The sequence below is a fragment of the Pagrus pagrus genome, assembly GCF_965226575.1.
Source record: "Pagrus pagrus genome assembly, chromosome: 3".
NCBI classification, from domain to species: Eukaryota; Metazoa; Chordata; class Actinopteri; order Spariformes; family Sparidae; genus Pagrus; species Pagrus pagrus.
This window is the reverse complement of record NC_140187.1, coordinates 14972901-14999235: the sequence shown is the minus strand read 5'-3', so window position 1 is coordinate 14999235 and position 26335 is coordinate 14972901. Positions and strand designations below refer to the sequence as shown.

General features: G+C 42.4%; 4 protein-coding genes across 9 annotated transcripts; 2 read left to right on the top strand and 2 right to left on the bottom strand.

Moving 5' to 3' along the window:
• The first annotated feature begins 2 nt into the window (after positions 1–2).
• On the top strand, positions 3–3846 carry glyctk (glycerate kinase). Its single transcript, XM_084349322.1, has 5 exons — positions 3–324; positions 1861–2247; positions 2332–2483; positions 2566–2741; positions 2832–3846. Exons 2-5 carry the CDS (start codon positions 1892–1894, stop codon positions 3714–3716), a joined length of 1569 nt encoding a protein of 522 aa, XP_084205448.1. The 5' UTR covers positions 3–324; positions 1861–1891; the 3' UTR covers positions 3717–3846.
• A 1507-nt stretch (positions 3847–5353) lies between these two features.
• On the bottom strand, positions 5354–6533 carry tcta (T cell leukemia translocation altered). 2 transcript variants are annotated; one of them, XM_084349325.1, is made up of 3 exons: positions 6129–6533; positions 5940–6025; positions 5354–5764 (listed from the first exon to the last, which is right to left on the bottom strand). In XM_084349325.1, exons 1-2 carry the CDS (start codon positions 6337–6339, stop codon positions 5970–5972), a joined length of 267 nt encoding a protein of 88 aa, XP_084205451.1. In that variant the 5' UTR covers positions 6340–6533; the 3' UTR covers positions 5354–5764; positions 5940–5969. The 2 variants fall into 2 exon arrangements, with proteins under 2 accessions (XP_084205451.1, XP_084205450.1); XM_084349324.1 differs by having other exon boundaries at positions 5974–6025; positions 6129–6523.
• A 287-nt stretch (positions 6534–6820) lies between these two features.
• mon1bb (MON1 secretory trafficking family member Bb) lies at positions 6821–12602 on the top strand. The gene is made up of 6 exons (XM_084349321.1): positions 6821–6941; positions 7549–7643; positions 7735–8328; positions 9056–9848; positions 10382–10529; positions 11293–12602. Exons 2-6 carry the CDS (start codon positions 7565–7567, stop codon positions 11518–11520), a joined length of 1842 nt encoding a protein of 613 aa, XP_084205447.1. The 5' UTR covers positions 6821–6941; positions 7549–7564; the 3' UTR covers positions 11521–12602.
• Positions 12603–14348: 1746 nt separating this feature from the next.
• Positions 14349–25701, bottom strand: brpf3a (bromodomain and PHD finger containing, 3a). 5 transcript variants are annotated; one of them, XM_084348705.1, is made up of 13 exons: positions 25250–25701; positions 21782–23308; positions 21380–21536; positions 20267–20398; positions 19415–19543; positions 19009–19315; positions 18579–18917; positions 17923–18492; positions 17782–17839; positions 16736–16818; positions 16473–16570; positions 16170–16324; positions 14349–16073 (listed from the first exon to the last, which is right to left on the bottom strand). In XM_084348705.1, the coding sequence occupies exons 2-13, from the start codon at positions 23287–23289 to the stop codon at positions 15890–15892; spliced, it is 3720 nt and encodes a 1239-aa protein (XP_084204831.1). In that variant the 5' UTR covers positions 23290–23308; positions 25250–25701; the 3' UTR covers positions 14349–15889. The 5 variants fall into 5 exon arrangements, with proteins under 5 accessions (XP_084204831.1, XP_084204834.1, XP_084204835.1 ...); XM_084348708.1 differs by having other exon boundaries at positions 16473–16546; XM_084348709.1 differs by having other exon boundaries at positions 17923–18453.
• Positions 25702–26335: the final 634 nt, after the last annotated feature.

The window sequence follows — 26335 nt, the reverse complement described above, 5'->3', positions numbered from 1 at the left end:
AAAGGGAGGTCAAAACTAAGAAATAAGAGGAATAACGTTATTTCCATACACAAGCGAATTATCAAAATAAAACAGAGCCCGTGGAGGGAGGTCGAGGATAAAACAATATTTGACTCGTGACTGTCACCCGCACACATCTGGACAGTTTCTCTCTCTCTGTTAGCACTTGGAGCCCAGCACTTTCTGTCACATTTAGCAGCTCGTGTTTGTGAGTTTATTGTCTGTCAGCTTCTAGCCTTTTCACCACGCGTCAAAATGGACGCAGGAGGAGTGAAGAAGAAAATAACGGCGAGAGTTTTGTCCCCACGGAAGAGAAGGTCTGAGGTATGAGCGAGCTTTATTATTAGGTTTTTATTAAATGTAAGTGCGAACTTTGGATCAGATAGTGTAGCTAGAGGGTCGACGGTGACCATGGTAACAGTACAAATTTGGGCACGTGAAACGTCACAGCGGTTCAGGTTCGGGTCGGCTCATTTAAAACAGAATCAACAGATTAAATTTGGGCCACCATTTTGATTTGTGAACATTATTGCTCAACCGGACATGTAAGACACGACAATGAAAGCGTCTTCTAAATATAAAACTCATATTAACTATTAGGGTGACACGTGATATGTTCAAAACTTGTATGGTCAAACTTAATGTCTTAGTTTCATTGGCTTCATATATGCAAACAAATGTTGATATGGTATATTCAGTGTTGTGTCACCATGTGAATGTATTTTGTTTATTATTTTGGGGAATGATTAATGGATAAAATAACCACATGGAGATATCTTCTGACTCATCTAATACCTGAGAAAGATACTGAATGTGGGCAAAAACATATAAAAAAAGACAAGTTTCCATCCCTGTATGACCTGAATGTCTGTCAGGGTTTTATGTGATACAAAGAAACTTTGGTTCTAAGAATTCATTCATCAGCCAATTGGACTTTGCAGTCCAATTGGCTGATGAATGAATTCTTAGAACCAAAGTTTCTTTCTAGTTTAAATCAAATATAGTTCACTTGCCTACGTGCCAATTCGTCAAGTCAGAATACAATGCACACTCAGGGTTTCATGCCTCATTTGGATTTCAAACAGAGCATGAATGCAGGTGTCTTCACAGCTCAGAGGAAACAAGACTGTTGACCCGTGTGCACATGAATGCAGTGTAAACTACCTTCAGGTTGTGTACCCCTTTGAACTACCCACAGCAGGAGTGGCTCCAAAGTCCTGTCACACACTACGCTCATGAATTTCACCACCGTGTTCGATGTCATACCAGCACTGAACTAACTTCTAGTGTCAGAGAGTCTGGTGGGTGAAAAAAATCCCAAAACTACAGAGACAACTACACAGTTGGTTGGTCAGTGGTTTGATGTGTCCTGCGGTACATTCAAGTCAATCATTACACACAGGGTACACAACTCAAGTCAGTACGTGGTCAGATTTTTGCAACACCGACTGACTGCTGAGCTGGAGCGCACATAACAGGCGTCCAGAGGAATCCACAGGCTTTACGTCGCATTTCCAAACTTTGCAGGTAGGCAGCTGCATTAGTACCCAGAAAGCGCAGTTAGGCGGGGGAATGTGTAACTGGTTTAGGATGATAACAGCTATTATCCTTGTCAGGTTTCAGGTGATATGAAACAAAAAGTAGACAATGGTCTGTAGCCAGGAGGTTAGTTAACCCTTGATTCTTCAACAGTTTTCTCGAGTGCTAAAAGCGGCATTCAACTGACAAAATGTATTTTGTAGAAATGTAGAATATCCCCTCTGCACATTGTCATGTACTATATGTGTGGTATTTTTAATGTAACGTGTTTTTGTGGCACGTATCTTTTTTAAATTATGACTTGAATTTTTCATCTCTCAGGCATTATCTGCTCAGACCCACTGAACTGTCCATGGCACGTGTTCTCTCCCTGTTCCGGCCTCAGCCCTTTTTGGCCCTCGCCGGCAGGAGAAAACCGACGTTGTGCAAAATGTCAATGGACTCACGGGCCCGCGGGGTGTTTGCAGCCGCAGTGGAAGCTGTGCACCCCGACACCGTGGTCCGCCAGAGTATAGAGCGCAAGAAGGACTCAGTCATTATTGACGGTCACAAATTCACACTCAAGCACAACCTGCACTTGGTGGGCTTTGGAAAAGCTGTGCTGGGTATGGCTGCAGAGGCAGAGAGGATTGTAGGGGATCATTTGGTGAAAGGAGTAATAAGCGTGCCACATGGGATTCAGCAGACTTTACAGCAACATGGGAAAGAGTAAGCAAAAGCCTTAAACAACTTAAAGTATTACACAAAAAGTAAGATTAAACTGTATAATGAAATGTCTCACTTCCATCACAGCCATTTGTTGTTAAAAGAAAACAGTCGCATCAAAGTAATGGAGGGAGCTAAACACAACTTGCCTGATGCTGATGCCCAGAAGGCAGCTGAGGAGATCAAGCAGTTAGCCAGTGAACTGACAGAGGAGGACCTGCTACTTGTACTGATTTCAGGTAAAAATATTTATTCTCTTTTTCTCTACAAAATCCTACCTTGAAATATAAATGTATAATAAATGGTGGTGAAACTGTCTAGGTGGAGGTTCTGCGCTATTACCTGCACCCATCCCACCAATCTCTCTGCAAGAAAAGGTGGATGTTACGCGCAAACTTGCAGCTGCTGGTGCCACCATTCAAGAGCTGAACACTGTGCGACGCGCCCTGTCTTTCCTAAAGGGTGGAGGGCTTGCAAATTTTGCTCACCCTGCCCAGGTAACACTTTTCTTTAATCTTTTTATTGAAGCGGATAACTCATTCCAGCATTGTGCTCTGAATATAACACCTTTAATCACTTCTCCACAGGTGATTGCACTGATATTGTCCGATGTAATTGGGGATCCTCTGGACTTGATAGCTAGCGGCCCCACGGTGCCAACTGAGGTGTGGCCCGAAGAAGTTTTGTCGGTCCTTGAACGTTACAAGCTTTTAAACTCTGTACCACCCTCTGTGAATGATGTCCTTGGTAGAACAAGTCCCAGGGAGAGTAAGGATAAATCTAATACATCAGGACATGTTCACAATGCTGTGATTGGCTCCAACAGCCTTGCCCTTAAGTGCGCAGGTCGCCGGGCTCGAGAGCTCGGTTTCCGCCCTGTTGTGCTGGCACCCGGAGTGTGTGGCGATGTAAGGTCAGTCTCCAGACTTTACGGTCTCCTGGCCCGCTTTGCCTGTTCTCGAGAGGAACCTCCTCCAGAGCTCGCCGCTGAGATGCTCAGGCTGGGACCCGAAGTAGGTGTGGAGAGCTGGGACCTCTGCCGTACCATGCAGGTCTTCGATGAAGGGCGCACAGAAGGATGGGGTGCCACGTGTCTGTTAGCTGGAGGTGAGCCCACTGTGGAGCTGACAGGCATGGGTCGCGGCGGTCGAAACCAGGAGCTGGCTCTCCGAGTGGGAGTGGAGCTGAGAGACCTGAAGCACCCACCTAATGGTCCCGTCTTCCTGAGTGGTGGAACTGATGGTCAGGATGGACCCACTGAGGCAGCAGGAGCCATCACTGATGCAGGGTTGTGTGAAGAGGCACAAGCACAGGGGCTGGACATTGAAACCTTCCTCACCAATAATGATTCTTACACCTTTTTTTCAAGTCTTTCTGCTGGGAAGCGCTTGCTTGTACCTGGTCTAACCTGCACCAATGTGATGGATGTGCACATGCTACTTATTCCACCAATTCCCATAAACATTAGATAATTCGAGAGAACACTAAAGTATCCGTCTATCTGACTCAGCATTGTATCACTACATGTTTGCCTGTGAAACTGTGTGAGTCTACATGAAAGAAGGACTGGTATTGCCATATTAAATTCTAATGACCACTGAATGTAGGTTGCACCAGTTGTGTTATCAGTATTAAGATTTCAGTAGAGAACAAAAAAGCTAGCAAATATGGGATTTCATGATTGTTTCTTTAGATCACTGATAAATCTTTTTTACAACCCAGCTCTCATCAAAGATCAATGAGATCAGTATTTGCACAACAAAAATTTTAATATCAAGCCATTTGCAAAAAAATCTTCATGTACTTCAAGATACCTACAATATGCTAATAAATTTACTATGTACATTATTAAACATTTCAGTAAATACACACTGCAGTCATTGTCTTGTACTACAGACGTGTCTTTACCATTATAACAGTATTATAACTTGTCAGTATAATGGCTGACAGTATGATGGCTCATAAACCTCCTTTGACTTTTTAATGTTAATTTTATGTTAAATCACAGTGGATTAACTAAACGTTTTGATACAAATCAACAGAAAATCTAATGTCAAAATAAAACAAATTTATATATACTACAAATAAGTATATACTAATAATTAATTGGTCGTTTTCACCCTCATTCAGAGGCACCTTTTGCAAAAGTAACAGTCTTGAGTCTACCAATATGGATAGGTTGGTTTCAGCTTTACGAATTGGCAAATTGCCTATTTTACCTGGTCTTCTTTGTAAAACAGCACTTTTATGTGACATGGGGACATGATGAGCATAAAGTTTCATGTCCAGCTTTAAATTTTGGCTTGGACTTGTGTGAATGCTGAATTGGCCCCTCCTGGCCCCTCCAGGACATTGTTGTTTTCTTGCAATTGTAGCAGGTTTTCCCTGCATTTTGCAACATTCATTTCATCCTCTACCATCAAAAGCCACGAGGACCTTCTGTACAGAAACTTTCCCACAACGTGCCGCCATGCTTCACGGTTAGTTACTGGTAATTTGTAGCACAGCCTAGATCTCATGCAAGGTCTTTCCCTGGTAGCAATAAAGCGACAACTGGTGAACCATCCGGGTCAAAACGTGTCTATGTAGCATCTCCCTTCTCAACAGCATTAGTGACAGTCACAGGATAAGATCCACCACCCTTGTTAATATCCATTTCTTTACTTTGTTACAGATCTCTTAGGAATGTTTGTGATGTTTTTGCAAAGAAATTGATCAACCAGCTGTCGGTCCTTTCAGATTTTGACATCATTTCACACCTTGATAACACAGGTCATTTTCATTTAAATTAGGCATGTTAGGTGTGTCATAAACAAGGAGTCATCAGTTCTTATACTTGTACCTAATATTGATCAATTTGCAAAGATCTTTTTCCACATCTGAGTTGATGTTGAAAAGAATTAATAAAAACATGAAAAAGTCAAAGGGGTTAAATACTGTAGACAGGCACTCTGCAATTCAGGATGACCATTTTAAAAAATCCATCCACATGATCCTGTGTTTCCCATCTGTGAAAACACTTTCTTGCATGCATCATTCAAACCAAGTCCAATTATTTTCCCCCCTAAAACAATGTTCTTTGAGCACCCTTAACACACACAGCCATGAATTATTTTCACATTTTTACTGAGGCCTCTTTCAAAAAAAAAGAAAAAAGAAAAAGATATAAGTTGACCATTAAACCAGAGACTTTACATGTTTACTTGCTTGTTCAATGACCATCGTTGAAAGGCCAAAACAATACCCAGTACAACACTATGTAGCTGGTTTAGTGAATATCAGTTTGTCACTGTTGTTATGCATGAAAATGATAACGGATGGTTCTCCGGGCAGTCTGCAGAAGGTGCACGCATCTTGAAATGCTCTGACGATGCTTTAGTATCAGTCAAACTTGAGGGGTGCGTTCAATGTCTCTGGGAGAGGTGAAAAGTCCAGCTCTCATTTGGATAAAGTCCAGAGTCCAAGACCAATGTCCTGTCAATCTCGATGAGTCTTCAGGCTATCTCCTACTCTACTTTCCCTGCAAAAAAAAAAAAAAAGTAGGATTTCATTACTACTAAAATAACAAAACATCTATAACATTGATTTATCTGATCTGTTGATGATTAGATTGTAGGCACCATATCCCAAATCTAGCTTTGACCCATCCGAACCGAAGCTTTAGAGCAGCAGACAGCGTGAGGAAGGTAATCTACCTGTTTGAAGAGATATGGATGCTCAGACACCTACCATCCACTCAGGTGAGGTGCTGTATCAGGTGTGCCCCCGTTCTGTCCAGTCCCTGAACATCAACAGAGAGAGAGAGGAGAGAGAGAGAAATGAAGGCAACGTGGCTAGCACTACATTAGCATGTGATACAGATAATAAGGTCGAAGAAAACTCACCCTGTCGATAATACATGTCGTTCACTGTATTCCCGTAGACTTTCCAAGCAAAGTGAATTGCGATGAGACTAAAAATCAACCAGCTGAGTAGGATTTTGAATATGGAGACCCTCATATCGTTGGCGAGCCAGTCGTCAACAAATTCCGAGAGGAACGACAGGCAGCTGTCAGCGATGCGGGACAAAAACTCAAAATCCCACGGTTCCTCCATTACGTCCGGCTATTCGTCTTTTATTAAATCAATCGGTCGAAGTCTTCATCCGATGGATTCATAATCCAAAAAACATCGCTCTGGCTAGGTAACATATGACATCCTGGTCGCCATCTCTACCGTTACGATGTTTGTATCGCTGTGCAGGAATGAAGAATCGGAGGTGACGTAGGTTACGTAGCGCAGCCGCGCGAGCTCGCAACGATAAGCGGCCATAAATAAATAATATAATAATAATAAATAAATACTGTTGTGTTACATTTCCTCTTTAGCTACGCTATTCGTTTAATTAATGCTATTTTAACGTATTTATTTGTCTAAAATACAACCCGCTGTTTAATATGTTTCGCAGCTGAAAGCACGGCAGCTAACAGAGCCGCTAACGTCTGGAACGTACCCCGAGGAGGCGGGACTATCCGTAGCCACCGAGCACTCTGATTGGTCAACCGAACTTGTCATCAGAGATTCCGGATGTCTGCCGTGCTCAGAGGAAAATTTGTTTTCTGCTTCTCATTCCTGACAGCTTGTTTGCAACCGGGCAGCTCATGAAAGTTAATGTAGCGAATTAGGCATTCAACCCAACGTTTCGACCGTACAAAAACGTAAGTGTTGTTCTCTGTCTTAATCTGTCTAATTTTAGTTTCACCACGATTGGTTGCATGCTCGCTTTTAAGCCGAGGCCATGAAATTGATCTGTGTGTGTGTCAGTGTGTTGCTAGCAGGCAGTGTTAGCCATGTAAACTACAGGCAACGTTTACTGAGCTGCATCGGAATTCACAGTCGGGCATTTGTCAGAATGGAAAAGTAAGCTCTCTTGACGGTGAGCATGTTAGCACATAAGATAACATCAGCTTTATAAGTAACTTGAGCTGTTACTGATCAAACGTTAGCGTCCTAGCACTGGCGGTCAAATACTTTCGTCTCTCCGTCCCAACCGACTGACGTTCATCTGTAGTGACACATTAACCAGGCTGCTGGAAGTTGTAATCAGTCTTAAATCGCAGAATCTGTTTGGTATCTTGGAGTTGTAATTCTCCTCTGTGACCAGTTATCTTCTGTTATCATGTGACCTGACCACTGGTCCAGCATGAGTGCTCTTATTCATTACAGACTGAGATGCACGTTGTCTCAAGGTTCAAGCTACCAGCTGAAAAGCTGTTTTAAAGCAGAATTGTTTGGTTGAAGTGTGCTTTTTTTGTGTGTCTCCAGTGACTGGGATGGTATCATGGAGAGAGACAATCATCAAGAAGGAGAGGCAGAGGGAGTGAAGATTTGTGATCCACCCTCTGAGAGCAATCCACCTGGTAAATTATCTAATCTTTCATCAAAGCGTTTCTAAAATGTTTTCATTTTCTATCATTCATTTCATAATTAAATTCTCTTTTCATCTTCCAGCTGACACCTTGGCGACTTCTCTCTCCCTCTTGGGGAACCACATGTTTCCTGATCCGGTGGAGAGAAACGACAGTGCCACTGTTGACAAAGAGGAGCCTGCAGATTCACTTCCGTCAGTGGACACTGCAGAAGAGCAGAGTCAGGATGCTGATCTCGATTCTAACCAGGTAACAAAGCTAGAGGCTGAGGAGACAGAAAACTCTGGGCAGTGTCACAGCAATGTGTCCAGCCAGTCCCAGTCGTCTGAAGATGCTGCTGCTGACAATGAGCAGGGAGACTCTGGGGAGTTTGTCGTTACAATGCTGGCCAAGGCCAAGCTGGAGGAGCAAGGTATAGGCGTGAAGGGAAGGTCATCTCCCTTGTTAGAGGCAGGCACCCAAGAATCTCCTGCATTCATGTCTCACCGCGATGAGGACGTGACAGCGGACAGCTGGCGGCAGCACAGGAAGCATGTTTTTGTGCTAAGTGAAGCAGGCAAACCCATCTATTCTCGGTATGGCAGTGAAGAGGCTCTCTCATCTACAATGGGAGTCATGATGGCACTGGTGTCCTTTGTTCAAAGTGGAGATAATATCATCCGCTCAGTGTATTCAGGTGAGAACATTGCTGTGATTTTTTTTTTTTTTGCTTTTTCCACAGAGCTTTTGCATGAGTCATTTTATATATGTAAATAAGAGTGTCAAAATATCAGAGGATTGTGGGTAGGAGTGGCAGTAAACGGGACCACAGTGAATGTGGCTCGCTATAAAGGGCAAGTTAATTATTTCCAGTTGGAAAAAAAGGGCTGCACCATAGAGAACCAGGCCTGAAATATGATTTACAGTATTGTTTTACATTTGCTTTGTATTTATTTGAAGCACAACATTTTATTTTGGAACTGTCTGTTACATTTACATTATTCTGCAAGTCCACAACATGTCCACTATTGTTGAGGGCAGAGCTGTCAATCCTTGCTGTCAGACATTGAGCGTAACTTGCAGTTAAGGCTGTACAATTGACTGAAATGTTGTCAAAATCACAACATGAAGGGTGCAGAATTTTTGGAATGAAAGGTAAAATGTGTCACAGCGTAGCATTGTGGTGCTACAAAGATGCTCCGGCATACAGATCATATTCTCTAGACATTAAGGGAACAAGCGTGTTTGGTACAGACCCCGCGAAAAATCACATCATCTTCATCATTTTTTTTATTGTTCAGTGAAAATGAAATGCAAAAATTACCATTCCCACTCAATCGTGTTATGATTTTTGTTTTGCATGTCGCTCAGCTGCAAGTCCAGTATTATCCTTAACATCTGATGTCTTATCTTCCTTCCATCAGAGGAGCACACCGTGGTGTTCTTGCAGAAAGGGCCCCTTGTGCTGGTGTGCGTTTCCAGCAGTCGTCAGTCTGAGCGGCAGCTGCAAGGAGAGCTCCTCTACGTGTACTATCAGATCATCAGCATGCTCACCCAGGCCAGCATATCCCGCATCTTTGAACACAAGAAAAACTACGACCTGAGGAGACTCCTGGCAGGCTCAGAGAAGATCCTGGATGGTCTTCTCAACCTGGTGGACTCTGACCCCAGCTTCCTGCTTGCAGCAGTGCACTGCTTACCTTTAGCCTCCTCTCTCAGGGACTCTCTCAGCCAGATCCTGCAGAAAGCGATCACCCCCAATCTGGTTTTCTCCATCCTCATTGCCAAGAACCAGCTGCTCACCATCATCCAAGAAAAGACAGTCATCGAGGACACCAGGCTGGAGCCCGCCGACGTCCACCTCCTGCTCAACCTCATCGGAGCCTCCTCTGCCTTTCAGGCCGGGGAGATCTGGACTCCCATCTGCCTCCCCCTCTTTAATCCTGACTGTTACTTTTATGCATACATATCTTACCTGGACCCTCCAGAATGCACTGTGTGTCTGCTGCTGCTCTCGACAGACAAGGAGGCTTTCTACGCCGTCGCTGAGTGCAAGAGGAAGATCGAGGAGGCCATGGTGGCTCAGAACTCCCTGAGCCTCATTGCCAAAGTGCAGTCGTACAGCGTGAGCCAGGTGGGCGTCTCAGACCTCAGACACTTCATGTACAAGCCCTTTGATGTGCCAGACAACTACCGCCAGCTCACTCAGTTCACCAGGTGTGTGTGTTTGTGTATCTGTCATTATCTATGCAAGTGCACGAGAGCCTAAACTTCTGCCTTAATGTTTGAAAATGGATGTTAATCAGTGTGGTCGTTGTTTACAAATTAAAGTGTACTGTGTTTATATTGGGCACTTGAGAATACAGGGCGCCTCTTAAATAGAGTTAGACAGAGGGCACAAAGAAATACATAATTGTAAGAAATTCAAATAGCCTTCCACTAATCCTGCCAATTCACTGCACTTATCTCTTAATGGGCTGAACTGAAAGCATTAGGTGTCCTATTACATAAACCAGCAGCCAATGGAAACCTTGAAAAAGAAAGCAAAATTATACAAATAATCCTAGCAGTATTCTTAGAATAGTAATTTTACTTACATGGCACTGTTCAGAACAAGGTTTCGAAGAGACAAAACTCTCCCGTCAAATTATGTTGGAAGCAGCATAGCCCTCAAGTACTTGTGTATTACTCTATTGTTGTATTTGCGGTCCGTCTGTAACCTTTACTCGACAATCTGTTGCTGCCTGTAGCCCAGAGATGGAGGCACCTTACAGCAGTGAGGAGGAGAAAATGAGACTGCTGGACCTTTATCGTTATATGCACAGTCGCATCCACAGCACCTCACGACCCCTCAAGCTCATCTACCACGTCGCTGAGAGGGAAACTCTGCTAGCCTGGGTATGTAGCCGTGTTTACAGATACAGTCTCACTGTTACTATGTACAACCTCTAAGTACTGTCTTTGCATGTCTTCGTCTTTGACGTGAGAGTGTCTGAATGTATTTTAAGGATTTTTCTTGAAAAAATAGTTCACTATTTGTATTTGCTTTCTTGGGGAGAGTTGGGTGTGAAGATTGATATCACTTTCATATCTGTCCGTTCATTATGAAGCTGGAGCCAGTTATCTTAGCTTTGCACAAAGACTGGAAACAAGCAGGAACAGCCAGTCGGCTTTGTTTAACCTGTACAAAAATGTATTTGTATCGCCAACAAGTAGGTCATGTTTGTCGCCCATTTCCATTTAGGTAGCTGATAACTATGAGTGAGTGCAATTAGATGCAGATCAAAATAAAAAGCTGTATTTAGTGGATTTAAACATGTTTCACTGATATTGTATTAGGCTTGATTGATTTAAAGGGGACTCTTGGGCCTGGGCGGAGGAATGCACTCTACTGATTGCCAAGTGAGGTTACTTTATTTTTGACAGGGCCAGGCCAGCTGTTTCTTCCCGTTTCCACTAAGTGAAATCGGCTGGTTTCTGGCTGTAACTTCGTATTTGATAAACGGATATGAGAGTTCAATCAATCTTTTCATCTGTCCCTGAGAAAGAGAGCACAGAGGCGTATCACCTAGAATACTCTTGAAGACTGTGACTGATTGTTTCAGTGTCTTTTATGATCAACTCTGATGTCCCCTCCTAAAATGTCCCTTCTCCTCTGTAGGTCACGAGTAAATTTGAGTTGTACACCTGCTTCAGTCCTCTGGTGACAAAGGCCTGCGCTATCACTGCTATCACTAAGCTTCTAAGGTGGATTAAAAAGGAGGAGGACCGTCTCTTCATCAGATACCCCCCGAAGTATTCAACCACCCCAAACCCCAGCAAGAGCTCTCGAGGCGGCAAATCTGACCAGCAAGACTCCACAGATAACGGCTTCTTATCTCTTCTATAGGACTCTGTTAATGCTGCTTTAGTCGCTCTGCCTCATTCAACAATAGTTTGTACACTGGTTCCAAGATATTTTTGAACCCTCTTTTTGACACTTGTTGGACTTGACAGACTTTGACTACTGGAATCAAACACTACGTTTTACACTATTTAAGAAGGAATGACCTCTCTTTCAAACTAGTATTATTTCTTTACCTTAACAAGAAAGCATGTCAGTGCATCACTGCTTTCGATCAGAAGGAGTCAGGGCAAAAAACAGCATTAGTACGTTTTAAATTGAACTGTGGTAGAAAAATAACTGCAATGATATTTAAATGTTTTTATATTGTTTTTATTACTGCAACAAGAGAGACATGTTCCTCACGGACAGTGAATGTATCGCACAGATATGCTAGAACTATTCATGGCTTCTCTCTTGTGTAAGTTACGATGAGGAGTATAGTTTACTCTCACGTAAAGAGCTCTTTTCATGACACAAAAGCATCCCATTGTTACAAAACAGGATATGCAAGAAACAAAAGTGTTTCGGTTTATGCCACAAGATGAACTGGAATTCACCTGGAAGTGTCAGAACGGGGATGGGTCGCCACGGTTCATGCAGGGCCGTGAATGAACAAACTGCCCTTTATGAATTTGGTTGCACATCCCCGTGACAGAACTTTAAAACAAGTTTCATATCAGACCGATGTTTCTACTCAACTTAAAATGATCAGGTCTCATTTATGTTACATTTTGTGCAGAAAACAAGTCAAAAAACCTTAGCCTGTTACACCTGATCACTTTACATGATCATCATTGTCAATGTTCTGTGTTTTCATTGCTAGGAGTTGTTAGTTTGGACGTCATCTGTTAAGCTAAGAAGATGCCACTGAGCTCACGCAGTGTTTTTCTGCAGATACTTCTAGTCGACACTTAATGTAGTGACTTCAGGTGACTTATCTTTTTGGACAATAGTTTTGTAAAGATGGTCTATAAAAAAAAAAAAAGTAGCCTCATCCTTGTGTCCTTTGAGGAATTTCCTGTCAATTCAAGTCTTAAAAGTATGTCAATAGTATTATGAAATAAATCCCAGGTTGCACAAATCTACACTTGTCCCTATGAAGTAGAGATGTCGTTTTTTATCCATCAGGAAATGGAAAGTTAACATTTAACGCTTGATTTTAAGGGTCTGTTTTCTATAATTTTCTCAGAAAGAACTGCCTTTTGGTCTTTATAATAGCAATGAGACAGTTGGTAGACTTCCAATTGGATACTTGAGTATTTTAGTCGAAAGATGAATAAGCGAGTAGGGGGAAATTTGTCTCCAGGCGAGCAATTCAATTGAACAAATATGAAGACTAACGTTTCCAATAAGGAATAAATTTACTTGGATTTTCGGTGGAGCTGTTCTTTAAAGGAGTTATACTTTTTATTAGAAGCATAAAACACAGTTCTTTCTGGGAAAAAATCTGAGAACATCAATAGGGATTAAAGGACTGATAAAATCAGGCATTACCAGCATTACATTGAGAGTCATGATGTCTTTGATCTGTGTCATTTGTTGTGTACGACTTCAGGGCCTTGATATGGCCCGAAGTGCAGAGCAATTAAACAATTTAGCCTCACAGAAATCCAAACTAATGCTGTGTGTGGGCATTCAACAAAGTGTTCGTAACAGTGCTAAACTGAGTACAAGCTGTGATGTGTGACAAATACTGTGTGGGAACCTGGCAAATATTGTGTTAGGTTAATGGTAAACACACTGATATAACCTCCTTCCTATTTTTCCTGGAACTCCCAACATACTCAGGATCAAACAGGAACTTGCAGCTAAGTTTATGTCTGGCTTTCTGTTATTAACAGCTATGTTATTTTTTATTTTTATAGATAGGTCCAGTTAGTGTGATATAGTACAAGTTAACAGTGGCTGATAACCAAAACCCAAACATTTGATATGGTCATATTATATTTCCTGACGTCACAAGTTAAACACTCAAACAACTGACAACCACATCCTGGATTATAGGATAAACTGCCATCTGCAGTATACACTGTTTGCATCTTTCAAAAGGCAACATTTGGAGCACTGGAGTCAGTCGCGTTGCTCCGATATATAAACTTCTCCAAGATTGTCTAAACTTCTGTAATCGGTATTGAGAATTTACGTCTATGCACTAATCTAATACAACATAATTGATTTATTGCCTTCGCAAAGGAGGTTGTTAATTTTTTCAGGGTTTTTCCCTGAAAAAAATGGATCTTAAAGAAAAAAATCTGATGTATTGAGGTGGCTGGTATCTGTAAGTGAGTACAATTTGATGTGGCAGCATTTATGGGTAGTCCAAGATTTAGTGATAAGGGGCTGCCCAGTTAGATATTAGATTAGGCTCGACTAAATGGGGACTGGTGTGCACTCTACTGAATGGCATTCCAGTTAGAAATGGGACCTTGCTTCTGCCCAGCAGTGTCCCCATACAGCTATATGCAACTTTACTGCACAAGGGGGGGATCTGCATCAATTTGCACTCATTCATAGCTACCAGCCATCTAAACACACCTGATTTCATCCATCCATCCATGGATTAGTCCCTGAGAAATTAACAAAATATTGCAATGTTAAAGAAAGTGAGAACAAATTCCTGGACCCGTCCCTTTATCTGGATCCGCACCAAAAGTTAACAAGGTCTGTTCTGTGCCGAGACTCATCCTCCATCCAAGTTTCGTGGAAATCTGTTCTGTAGTTTTTATGTAATACTGTTGATAAACCAACCGAGGGTGAAAACATAACCTCCCTGGCGCAGGTAACGAAAGTCTAGCAGGTAAAAAGTGGTTAACAGATGACAAACACATGCAGTTGTTTCAAACAGCATTTATTCTTGTGTGAGAAAATATTGTCTCAGGCAGATTATAGATCTTGCAGAACAATTCAAATCACAAGATCAAAAATCTCCCGTACCACCCAAGAGAAACAAAACGTAAAAGCTCTCCTTGTAGACCAGTGTGCTTGCTGCTGGACAGAGCTCCGGTCTTGTGCCACCTCACTTCTAGAGAATATGTTCTTGACATATTGGTGAATACCATCACTATTACAAAGAGCTACTTAGCATCATACATAAATCTTTTCAATATTTTACTTTTTAAATAACACTCTCGACTGCCACAAATTATAAATTAAAATCTCTAAATTTGATTTTTGCATTCCTTAAATTACTTCATGTAAGCCAATATAAACATACATTTACATATTTATAAAACTATACACATGCACCTTTACTACACTGAGGTTGTATTCATATATGTATATACTGTACACACACACATTTTTGCCACATATGTAGCTCCAGGAGTCAACAATCCAACAAGTTTTCTCTTTCAAACAGACCGATTGTGCTTTTCAAGTCATTTCAGCCAGATTTCTTCAGTGTGTGATCGCAGTAGACTTTGCCATGACCACGAAATAACCAGCTTCATCTCTATAGTGGCTTCACATCTTACTAACCAAGTAGCTGCACCGGGTACTTCCACATTCTAGTATCATAATACAATTTCACAATATGGAAAAATAATTAAAGACCTCCAAAGTTTCACCTACAACACATCATAGCTGGACTGACCGTGTTTGCATTGGCAGCCCATTGACAAACGGATCAGTGTTTCTATTCACTTCAGATTGTTCTTGTTGTATCTACTTAACAGTTTTCAGAGCTGTTGAAACATATTCTCGTAGTCAGACGCGGAAACAGTTTTGCTCCACTTCGGGCTTTAAATTGATGTCTTCCATTTTGAATAATGCTCCATTCAATCTCAATAGCAACTAAAAGGCTGGATAGTATGAATTCAGTGGAGGGAGGATTTGAAGGAAGGGTATGGGGTTTGTTTTTGGTGATTTTTAAAAAGAACATTTATATAATATTACCAGCACCACTTAGAATTAGAAAAGGATTTTTTTAAAGGCAAAAATTATAATTTTAATCAAAAGCTGTCAGAGCCAAACTTCCGTAGAGTCCAGATATGACGCGAACATTAAGTGGGACTTTCACACTTCATCAAACACAGTGACATTTCAATGGCAAATACAATCTAAATATGGTTTGAATCAAGACAATCCCTTTGACGATTAAATATATACACTTTTCTCACTTAAGTCTTGACTCACTTTGGCCTAAAATAAACAAAGAAAACTTTATATGAACACATAGCAACAGTGGTTGTGTAAAATCTTTAAAAATTACATGAATGAATGAATAAATTCATCTAGGAAAATGTCTTCAAACACTTTTTCCCTCCATTTTTAAAATCAGGGCAGAAAACCTTCAAATTCCACCAACAGTTTGTTTTAGGAGCACTGATGAAGCTTCTATACATACAACCAGGCAGCTGATAAAATCTAAAATTTATATAAAATTGGAGGGAGTGAAGTTTAGATTTCCTCTCACGTGGTTTAAATGCACCATGGCCCGGTCGTACGCAGTGTGCACAGACTTGCGAACACTCGGTTTCTTGCCTTCCATTAAGCGCAATTTGTCCACAGTGTCATCCATCCCCATCTGCAGCAGTTTGTTACGAGGGAGCCACTGCCTGAAAACCAAGAGGGATAATTTTCAAAGTGACCCAGACGACTCCAGATTGTTTTAAAATTCAGCATGAGGTTTAGCCTGCCTGTCTGAATCTTACCAAGTTCTTTTGGTGTCAAAGAAGAGCACTAAGAAGAGCTTTTCGCCTTCTTCCGTTTCCCTCCACTCGCCCAGTTTGAGCACCTCCACAGGAGGCACTGGGATGGGGATGCCGTTGTGAAGAAGCCCTTCCTGGGGCATGTCTGGGTCAACGATCTGTAACAATAAATGATGTCAGTTAAACTTGACTGAATTATCATCCCCTTCATGGCAAGAAATGAGGCCTTTTTCTTTATGTCAGCTCTGAGACTTTGAGCCAAAGAAACCCTACAGTGTGTACACCATAAATCAAATATATCCTCACCATTGCTGGGTATGATGGATATCCTCTGCTTTTGGCCCAAACTAGGTCCAGAGGTGCAAGCTCGGTCTCACTATCTAAAGACAGAAGTGTAGACTTTCCTGTGAACAGGATATTCCAATTTATCTTATAGCTCTTGAGCCCAAATTGAGACTTTAATGGAATGGCTCAAGTTTTTGTGTGCAGACTCTTACACTACACAGCCAATAAGCACACAAAAACTGAGGCATTTCACTGCGTTTTGATTGTCTTCCTATGATACACACCAGAGATGTCTCCGTTCTCACTGCTGGGAACTTTAGCCAGTGCAGGTTTACCACGACTTCGTTTTGGAGGAGAGACACTGCAGCTGTAAATGAGATGGGAGAAAAGCAAGAGGTTGCTGATTTTGAAGTGAAGTACATTTTACAGCTACAGTTAAATATCTAAAAAATTCAGAGATGAACTGGACACTGGATAAAAGACCCAATAACCTATTTTCAGCAGTTTTACCTCCATTAAAAAAACCCACGTGTGATATTTTGGTGTATAAATATTATTTTTATCTAACAGGCTTGATCATTCTAATTCATCTTATGGTGACAATTTACTCAGAGGCAACTTTAATTTTCATTAAGTCCGTTTTAGTTACGATGTATCAAAAACCTCCAAATTCGTTGAGATTACCATTAATTCTTTAGTTAAAGTAATGTGTTTTTGCCCTCTGTGAAAAAAGGTAGACTATCCACTACTATATTTAATGTGCACCTAATAGAAAATTCAATGCCCGAGAAAATTGGTTTAATGCTACAAATTCCCTTAAATTTCTCACACATACCACTGAACATAGATTTGTAGGAGGAACTAGATACCGAATGCACAGATGGTGCCAGGGAAATTTGCCTGTCTGGCGCATGCACCAGAAAGCTAGCTCCTGGGTTTACTTCCTGGGTATGCAGGCCCCGTGCAGCAGTAGTGTTTCTCCAGCTAGCTCTGCTCGTGAGTTCCCAATCAGCCCACAGACGTTACATCATGATCATACTGCAGATTAAAATGCTTTTCTGGGATGGAGCAATGTTTTACAAATATATTTCCATGAATTAAAAATCAATAATATCAAGAGTCATAATTGACCTTGTTTGCAGTGTGATGTGTGCTATCAACAGTTTTACAGATGTCTCTTTTATAATGGTGCTCTATGAGGAAAATGCTTCTTGGGCTGCAGGGGAATTTTTTGCTGAAAATACTGCAAGTGGCAGTACCGTATCCATGTCTATAATACATTCATGCCACTGAAGAACAATCTGTTTGTAATCTGAAACTCCACACTCACTTTAGTTTTTGGTCGTCATCATCATGGTCTGCAGAGGTGTGCTTTCCGTTTGTCAGGCCTGATGAAAACACAAACAAATTAGTGAATAATATGGACTTTCTACAATTTCAACAATCTGTCTCTCCCTGTGACTGTCCTCACCTTCTCTCGTTGGCGGAGGGAGTTTGTCTACTTCACTCTCTGAGCTGTGGCCTCTGGACCTCAGGTGGTGTGAGGACGGAGACGGAGGTGTAGGGGAAGCATTGGGGGTCGGAGGTAAGGTGGTGATGTTGGTCACACTGGGTGAATTTGGGCTAGCAGGGGTGCTGTCCAACCCGTTTGATTTTTCCTCAGATGTTTTCCCGTTTTGTTGAGGCGGGGACTTGGTTTTTGCCATTCGCGCCCCATTTTTTGCTTTCTTAAACAGGACGGACGTACGACGACCAACTCCAACTAAAGGCAGAGTTGGGGGTGTTCCCAGAGGAGTGACCTCGTGAACGGCCTCTGGCTGTGATGATGGCGTTTCACCGACTTCTGCCTCATCTTCGCCTTGGCTTTTGCTTCCACTGCGAGATGACCTCTGACGCTTGTAGGAGCGTCCAGGTGACCTTCGCCCTCCAGTTACAATGCCGAGGACTGGGGGTTCGAGAGGAGCATCCCCTGGTAGTGGCGATGACACTGGGCAGGTAAGTTCTAGTACAGGTGGAGAGTCATCTGGATCAAAGAGAAAATCTATGTCTTGAGTCATAAATACACCTGAAAAGATTATGGCATTCACAAAAAGTAATTACATAATCAAGACTAGCAATACTTTTTACCTGTCCCAGAGTTGGAAACTGCTGTCAAAGGTCCATTATCAACATTTTTCTTTTTTTTCTTTCCCTTCTCCACCACTTCTTCCTCCTCCTCCTCGTCCTCTTCTTCCTCCTCTTTCCCTTCGTTATCCTTGTCGTTATTGTTGACAGACTGAGAGTTTTGCTGCTGCTGACTCATCTTCTGTCTGAGAGTGTTGATCTCTCGGCGCAGCAGCCTGATGCGTTTGGTTCGACCGCCACTGGTACGCATGGATGTCACCATGTCCAGTTTGTCCAGTAAGGCCTTCAGCTGTTCGTCTGTGTTTAAGTGCAGTCTGTTGTCTGGGTCCAAGAGAGAGTCAACTGTAGAGAGAAGAAGTGGAAAAAGGCAGATTAACACAAGACATGAAGGTTACGTTCACCAAGAAATAGCAAGTTCCCACTCTAAACTCACCGTCGTCCCACGTACAGTGGTTGAAGCCATGTTTGTTATCTGGGAGATGCATCCCAGTGCTGGGGTCCAGACCGATGCCCTGAGACTGCCTGTGGGCGTGACGCAGAACGGCTCCACCCACCTCCCGCAGTTGTAAGGCTGCCTTGTGAAACATGGTGTCCTTGGAGTTGTACTTGAGGCAGTTGGAGATCACGAGGTCGAAGTCCTTCTCTAGGTCGGCAATGGAGCAGTAGGCGTGGCCCTCCAGCTTTTTACGCATGGTGGAGAAGTCCATGGGTTGGGAAATAAACTCCAGGTAATCTGGGACCTCAGTGAATCATGGAAATAAGAGTGTTAGCTGAGTCAAAGTAACGCCATAGCAACATACGTAGCATAACTACGCAGACTGTTTTCTAACTGCACCAACCTCTGACAGATTGACCGGCTGAGAGAAGATTTTTGCTGTGTCCTTCTCTTGCAGTTGGTCCAAGGTGGATCGCAAGAGCACCAACGCAGGGGTCAACTTCAGCTCTAGAGCAGCCTGCTGAATTTTCATCTGCAGAGTGATGACGTAAACACACAAGGGAGGGTAGAGGAAACGCAAGGTCACTCTAAAAAGGTTCAAATAAATAACATATAGATGAGAGATTAAGGACAATGCTAGTAGTAGCCTATGAGAGTGCACTAAATAATTATAGCTTCCCCTGTAAAGCTACATTTCAACCAAAGTATTTTCCCACATTTCCAACAGTTGGGAAACAATACGGTCTTAACTCTTGGGAAGCTGCTACATAATTAAATGACACACTGTGACCTATACTGTACATTAATGCCTGATTGAGAACATATAACAACTGCTAACCCCGTTTTCCTTTTGCTCCGCTCGCACTCACGGCTCTTTTCTGCTTCTTGCTCACTCTTGCCCGATCACATAATGTCTAAACACAGCACACGCGTATGGTTGTTTATTACAACAAGGAAACTAGCTTTGCTTGAGAAGAGGCTGCAGGCAGCAAGACAAAAGACTGCTGATAAAAACAGAAGTTTTGGAAATCCTACATCAGAACGCAGAGGACGAGCAGACTATGGTTGTTCCCACTGACCAATCGGTGGTCTGCAGTGTTTTAACTCCATCTTGTAGTATCAGATCAGTGTACTGTGTACCTCAACAGAAGGGATAGTTCTTTTGGTGCCATCCACAACTTTCACAATGGAAATATAAGTAACCCTTCCAATAAACAACAAACTGAACTGAAGGTAGAGACGAGGCTTAACTCACCTGTTCTCTCTTTAGCCTCTCTCTCTTGCGGATGAGTTCGACCAATAGCCGCGCTCTCTCCAGGTCTTGCCTCAACTTTTGCCAGTATCGTAGCTCCTCTCTTGCAGCACACAGCTTCTCATCAGGCTCCTTCTGCACACAAAGGAACAAGCACAAAAAAGATCAGACTTCTGGTTCAGCTTTAAAATCCATCGTAATCGGTCTGTTCTGCAGCTTTCGGTTTTATTTTGGAGATATGGGAGCAGTGAAGAGATGTTCTGGCTTTGAGACCCAAGTGTGTGACTGGACACATGACTCTTATTGGAAAATCTATTTATTAGTCCCTTAGTAGTCAATTCCTTATTTCAGCAGGAAAGAAAATCATAATGATCAGGTCCAAAAAGCCAAAGCCAAAAACGTCAATTTTTGGGTGGTTGGATGGATCAGAATGGTGACTCAAATTGAGAAAAACAAAGCTTTTTTTTTACCAAAATGAAATAAACTGTTGATGCAACCAAAGTCAAGTTGGTATAAAGCACTAGCATATGGACATTACTGTTAAAATGCTGTCATAAATATGTACTTTACAGTTTTAACCTGCATGTTATGGTTAAAAAAATCAGTCGAAGGCATCCCCTGCCATTAGAAATGAGGCTGTCGCCCTCTGCAGTGGTAAGAGGTCTACAGCAAAGATGGCAGAGCTGTGAAGGGTTGTGTGAAGCAGCCATGCAACGTGTGATGTCTGGCCTTATGTTTTGATGTCAGTGTGTGAGAACACAATCACGGTGTGAAGTGGTTTGTTTCACTGACTCGGCTGACTCTGTTCTGAACTGACTCAATGGCCCGATTCTCAAATGACTGTTCATGTGCTTGTTTTAATAATTTATGAAGCTCCACCACACAGATATATTAACTTAAGTCAAAATCAATATGAATACCAGCTTTAAACAAGTCTAAAATATGAGCACAGTCATGTCGGAAGGATGGTAAATCCACATGTGCTTAGCTTGCAGTCGTGTTGAAGTTCAAGTGCTAACATTTTTTTTTACATTTCATAGATAAACCTTCACTAAATTATGAATATAATTGACAGATTAATATGAAAATAATCATTAGTTGCATCTCTCTTCACACCTGTTCTGCAGTCTTGTGGGCCTGTAGATGGGAATGAAGTCGACGTATTAAAGGCATCCCATTTCGTGACTGTCGTTTCAGTAACCAGTAGTTATGAAGCCTCTGCATGAACTGATTCTTCCTCTGGACTTCAACTCCTGTGCAGATCTTGTTCAGCCTGTAGAGATGTAACAGTTATAGATTAAAACCTGTGTGCACTCATTCATGACCTTATGGTTAACTAATTTAAAGTATGAATGCCTGTGAAAGTATTCTCAATGTTATGGATCAGATCGTAATTCGCTTAGAGATGGAAGTGTTTCCTGTGGATCCATGGAAGAATATTAATAATCAGCCAGACACTACAGTGAATTAATACAGTCTGCTGTGTATGTAAATGACGACAGTATGCAAATGTCACACCTGTGAGAGGGGATCTGAGGCACGAGCAGCACAGGCACAGTTGAGCGACGTGTCGACCCACCAGACCCCTTCGAGTTCTTCTTCTTCTGGCCCTTGGTAGCCTTCTTGTTTGGTGGTGATGGGGTGCTCTGAGTGTAGGACCTCTGACCTCGGTTACCCCTGCCTCCTACCAGTCTCCCTTCAACCGACTCGTCTCCGGACCCGTCCCGCCGAGACCCCACCGGAGAGTGATGCTCGCAGAAAGCAGTCTTTTTCACAGAGAAGGTGGTGCCGTTGACACCAGTCTCCCGGACTGGATCTATCTTCATAAACAGGCCAGCCTTCTGGGCGCAGGTGACGTGAAAGGCCCTGTAACAGTTGGCTTTGTGGCACTGAATGGACGCTCCCCTGCCTTTCTGCTTACACAGGTAGCAGGTGAGCTTCCAGCGAGCAGGAGGGATGTTCTTGACCCCCTCGACTGGCTCCAAAAACACGGTGTTGGCAAAGCACACCTCAGGGATCCATATGGCACAGACAACATGCGCCCAACGTCCATCACTTGTCTGTTTGAAGGCACCTCCTCTGTTGGGACACAGCACACAGTCTACAGGACGGGAGGGGGACTGCAGGCAGCAGCGGCACAGCCACTGACCCTCAGGTACGTAGGGCACGCCGTAACACTCCTGGTGGACGGCCAGATTGCAGATGTCACAGAACAGGATGACATTACTGTTGAGACACTCGTCATCCAGGCAGACGCAGCAGAAAGCGTCCTCGTCGACGGCGCTCTGGGACAGCGCCTGGCTGCGGGACTCCAGGATGGATTCCCTCTCCAGGCGGTCGATCAGCAGTTCAAAAGTGTCCGGAGGTACAGAGGCGTGGCCGTCTGACACCCTCTTTTGGTTCACCATCTCCAGCCAGGCCAGGTCCTCCTCGTCCATGTCGTACTCTGCCACGCTGTCCTGTTCCTCCAATGACTTTTCTATGTAACAGTAGTAGGCTGTTGGGAGAGGAGGCGCCTCTGAGGGGCAAACTGAACTCAGCACACGGAAGGTGGGCTCAGGCAGAGGGGTCTGGTGGGACGGGTGCTGGAAGGAGTTAGTAGGTCCTGTGTGCTGCTGCGAGCCAGACCGTTGGTTCTGGTGAGCTGTATTTTTACCACTCCTCCTGTTTTTACTGTTTGAGGGTTTCCTCCACGATCTGGTTTTGCTCTGCGTTTGTTCACTGTTCTCCTTGTTGCTGTTGCATTCAGCAATGTCCTGGGCCATCATCTCGTCCTCCGTGATAACCGGCAGAGAATCCATGATATTAATCCGATGGAGCCTTCCATCTAGGTCCACTTCCACTATTTTCTGCGCCTGAGCGTATGTCAGTGTCTCTCTGGATGGAGAGAGCTGCAGTCTGTAGGGCGAGGGGGGCCGCAGCTGGCCGGACGATCCCCTGCCCCTCCCTCTCCCTCTGCCTCGACCCCTACCCATGTTGAGTCTGTTAACAACTGTGTCACATTCCCACCTCCTCACTTTCCGCATGGGAGTGCACACCAGTTCCCTAAAACAAAGTGAGGAAAAATATTTAATGCAATGGTTCAGCTTTCTTTATACGTTTGTACTCAAAACCATTAGAGCCGCAACTACTACTATTTAATCAGTTAGTCAATCAGAAGAAATTTAGTTGCCAACTATTTTGATAATCGATGAATTGTTTAAATCATTTTTCAAGCAAAAATGGCCAACATTTGCTGGTTCCAGCTTCTTCAATGTAAGGATTTGTCGCTTGTCTTTGTCATTTATGAAAGCAGATGAAGATTCTTTGGGTTTTGGACAGTTGGCTGGACAAAACAAGCAGTTTGCCAACGTCACTCTGTCCTCTGGGAAATTCTGATGAGCATTTGTCCAATTTTGTTTTTTACTGACAATTTATAATCTAATTGATTAATAGATTACTTGTGAAACGGAAACAATTAGTTGCTGCCCTAAATACCACACAACCAGGGTCTCCAGTCAACAAAATCTAAGATCTAAATCTGATTATACCATTTTGACATCAGGTTGTTATCACATCATGGGTGAGTTTAAATTAACCGTCAGTGTTGGTTGTATTATTTTGCTATTTTATCTGTGTAATGCCATGACCGTTTAAAGGATATCACCATTTACCCACTAACTAACTTGTCAAATCAATAAAAAGCAGAAAAGAAAAATTGAGAAAATGTATTTAATTAAAATACAAGCCATTGTAATTTAAAAAATACAAAAAGACATTCTATACAAACTGATATTATTACATTTTAGCCATTTAGTAGTTGTAACAGCGACAGATGGGAGCAATTAAAATGAAGTAATTTTTTTTGTGTTATTTAGTTTCTTATTCATTTAACTTGGTGTTTACTTTATCTGTTCTGTTAACTAACTAACATAGCCTACTCTGCATCTATACAGATGATCAGTGGAAAAGCTAATTGATTGTTAAGACAGTCGACTAATAAATAAAGAAATTGCTTCAAATTTGCATCCCTCATCCCAGATGACCCACTTAAGGACTGTAGCTCCCAATGTGAGCTTGTGTGTGTACATTAACTCAGACAACGCTCCTTCTTTTCACACCAAGATGACAGGAAAATACTTGGGCATGAGAGAAAAGTCCACAATGGTTCAAATGTTTAAACGATTATTTATAAAATGTTACATTTTATAATACATTTATATATAATGTCGCTACAAAAATCTGCTATATAACTTGTTTTTAATTCTTGTTTTCAATGTGCCTATAATGAATTTCATGTTACCCTGATTAATCATATTTCTTTCAGCTCCCAATAAAAAGCGTCCTCTTATTTCAAATTATGTGTAAAATGTGTTTGTTTTTCCTTTTAATCCTGGACACAGACACAGTTAGTGAAAAAGGGGTCAACTCTGGTGCTGTGGTAATAAAAACACAGCATGTTACCTCAAGTACTCTTGCTGCACAAACACAACTACAGTAACTTAATGCATTCACCCCAGCTGTCTCCCCATTGGTCCATTCAGAAGTCTGTAACGTTCGAAGACTTCTCTCGACCAATCAAATGTCAGTATCCTCTATTTTTTCCTTGTTGCTGTGCGTAGTTAGGTTGAGCAGCGATAAATACCAACCCGAGTATCTAACATCTGTCAGCCATTTTAAGTGCACAACAGTGGAGACAACATTTGGACTGCAAGTTGATTAGCAGTCCAATTACACATGCCAACAGCAACCAGAAAGCAGACGCACTGAATGCACCGTGCCTTAATGCATAAATTAACTGCATGTATATATTAGATAACGACACTGCTAATGTGCAACGTTTCGGGCATGGCTTTGTACTCCAGACCCCTGCAAAAAGATTGTCTGTTGCTGATGTGATATCGTTACTCGGTCGGACAGGACACACTGAAGTCGTGTGACAACACGGCAGTTTTCAGTTTTTTTTTAAGCAACAGTGAAAACGCTGAACATATCAGAGAGGTTTACCTTGTGAAATCGTCCTCTGCAGTGCGAGTGCCAAACGGAATAACTGCACCTAGCTAAATGTCAGCTAGTGACAGGCTACAACCCAAGGCGGACATGCTAGCCGTTAGCTTAGCTAGCCGGTAATTTCATGAGCGACAGCGTCATCTTCAGCACTTCAGTTCTCCGCCGTGACTCCGGTCACACACACAGACTCGACCCGGTTTCATAGTTATGCTTTTAACCTTTCAAGCGATGCAGGTTCACAACTTAGGGGCAGCGAAATCCCGAAGATATCAAATTAATGTTCCTTGGATGGGGCTAAATATTCAGTCAAGATGGCTTGAAAAATACGCCCCTTTGGAAAAAACCACCTCAGCCAATTGTAGGTCGCCGCTTCACCTCGCTCGCAACGCGCACCGATTTCTGATTGGTCAAGGCGGTAAACCGAATTCATCGCACTCAATCTGGAGCTCATAACAGAAACAAGCGGTGAGAAAAGCAACGAGACATATATTGCGCGCCTTATGGCTTCGTCTTCATCTCCCTCAGACCCCACCATATTGTATCTGTCATGCACCTGCTACTTGTAGTGAAACATGTTTTTCAAGGCTAAGAATGAAGTCAATTTCATTTGTTTAATACATTTAATAATCTAACATCAAAATGTAACAACCACATAAGAAAAATAAAATAATGTTCAAATGCACAAAATATGATTTCCAATTGTAACGCACAGGAGTTTAGAAATACAGCCCAGTTCATAAGTAAAATTTTGTTTATTAACTGTTGTTCGTTTTTTGTTTTTTGTTTATCCTTTTATATGGAAATAGTCTAACAGTCCCCTTACTACTTTTTAATAGCTTTCAACTATATCACAAAGTACTTAACAGCAGATGTAGTTTGCTCAGTTTTCCGATGGAGATCTATCAGTACATCCAAACTCAGTTATCATTTCATCCACTGCACTCATAGGACTTTTCATCCATGTTGGCGTAAAAGTTAGGCATGAAAGTTCATGGTAACCTCAACTACAACTACTACCTCTTACTGCACCACACTCTCCTGGATCTTTCAATGAAAGAATACACTTCCAGAAATGAACTTCTA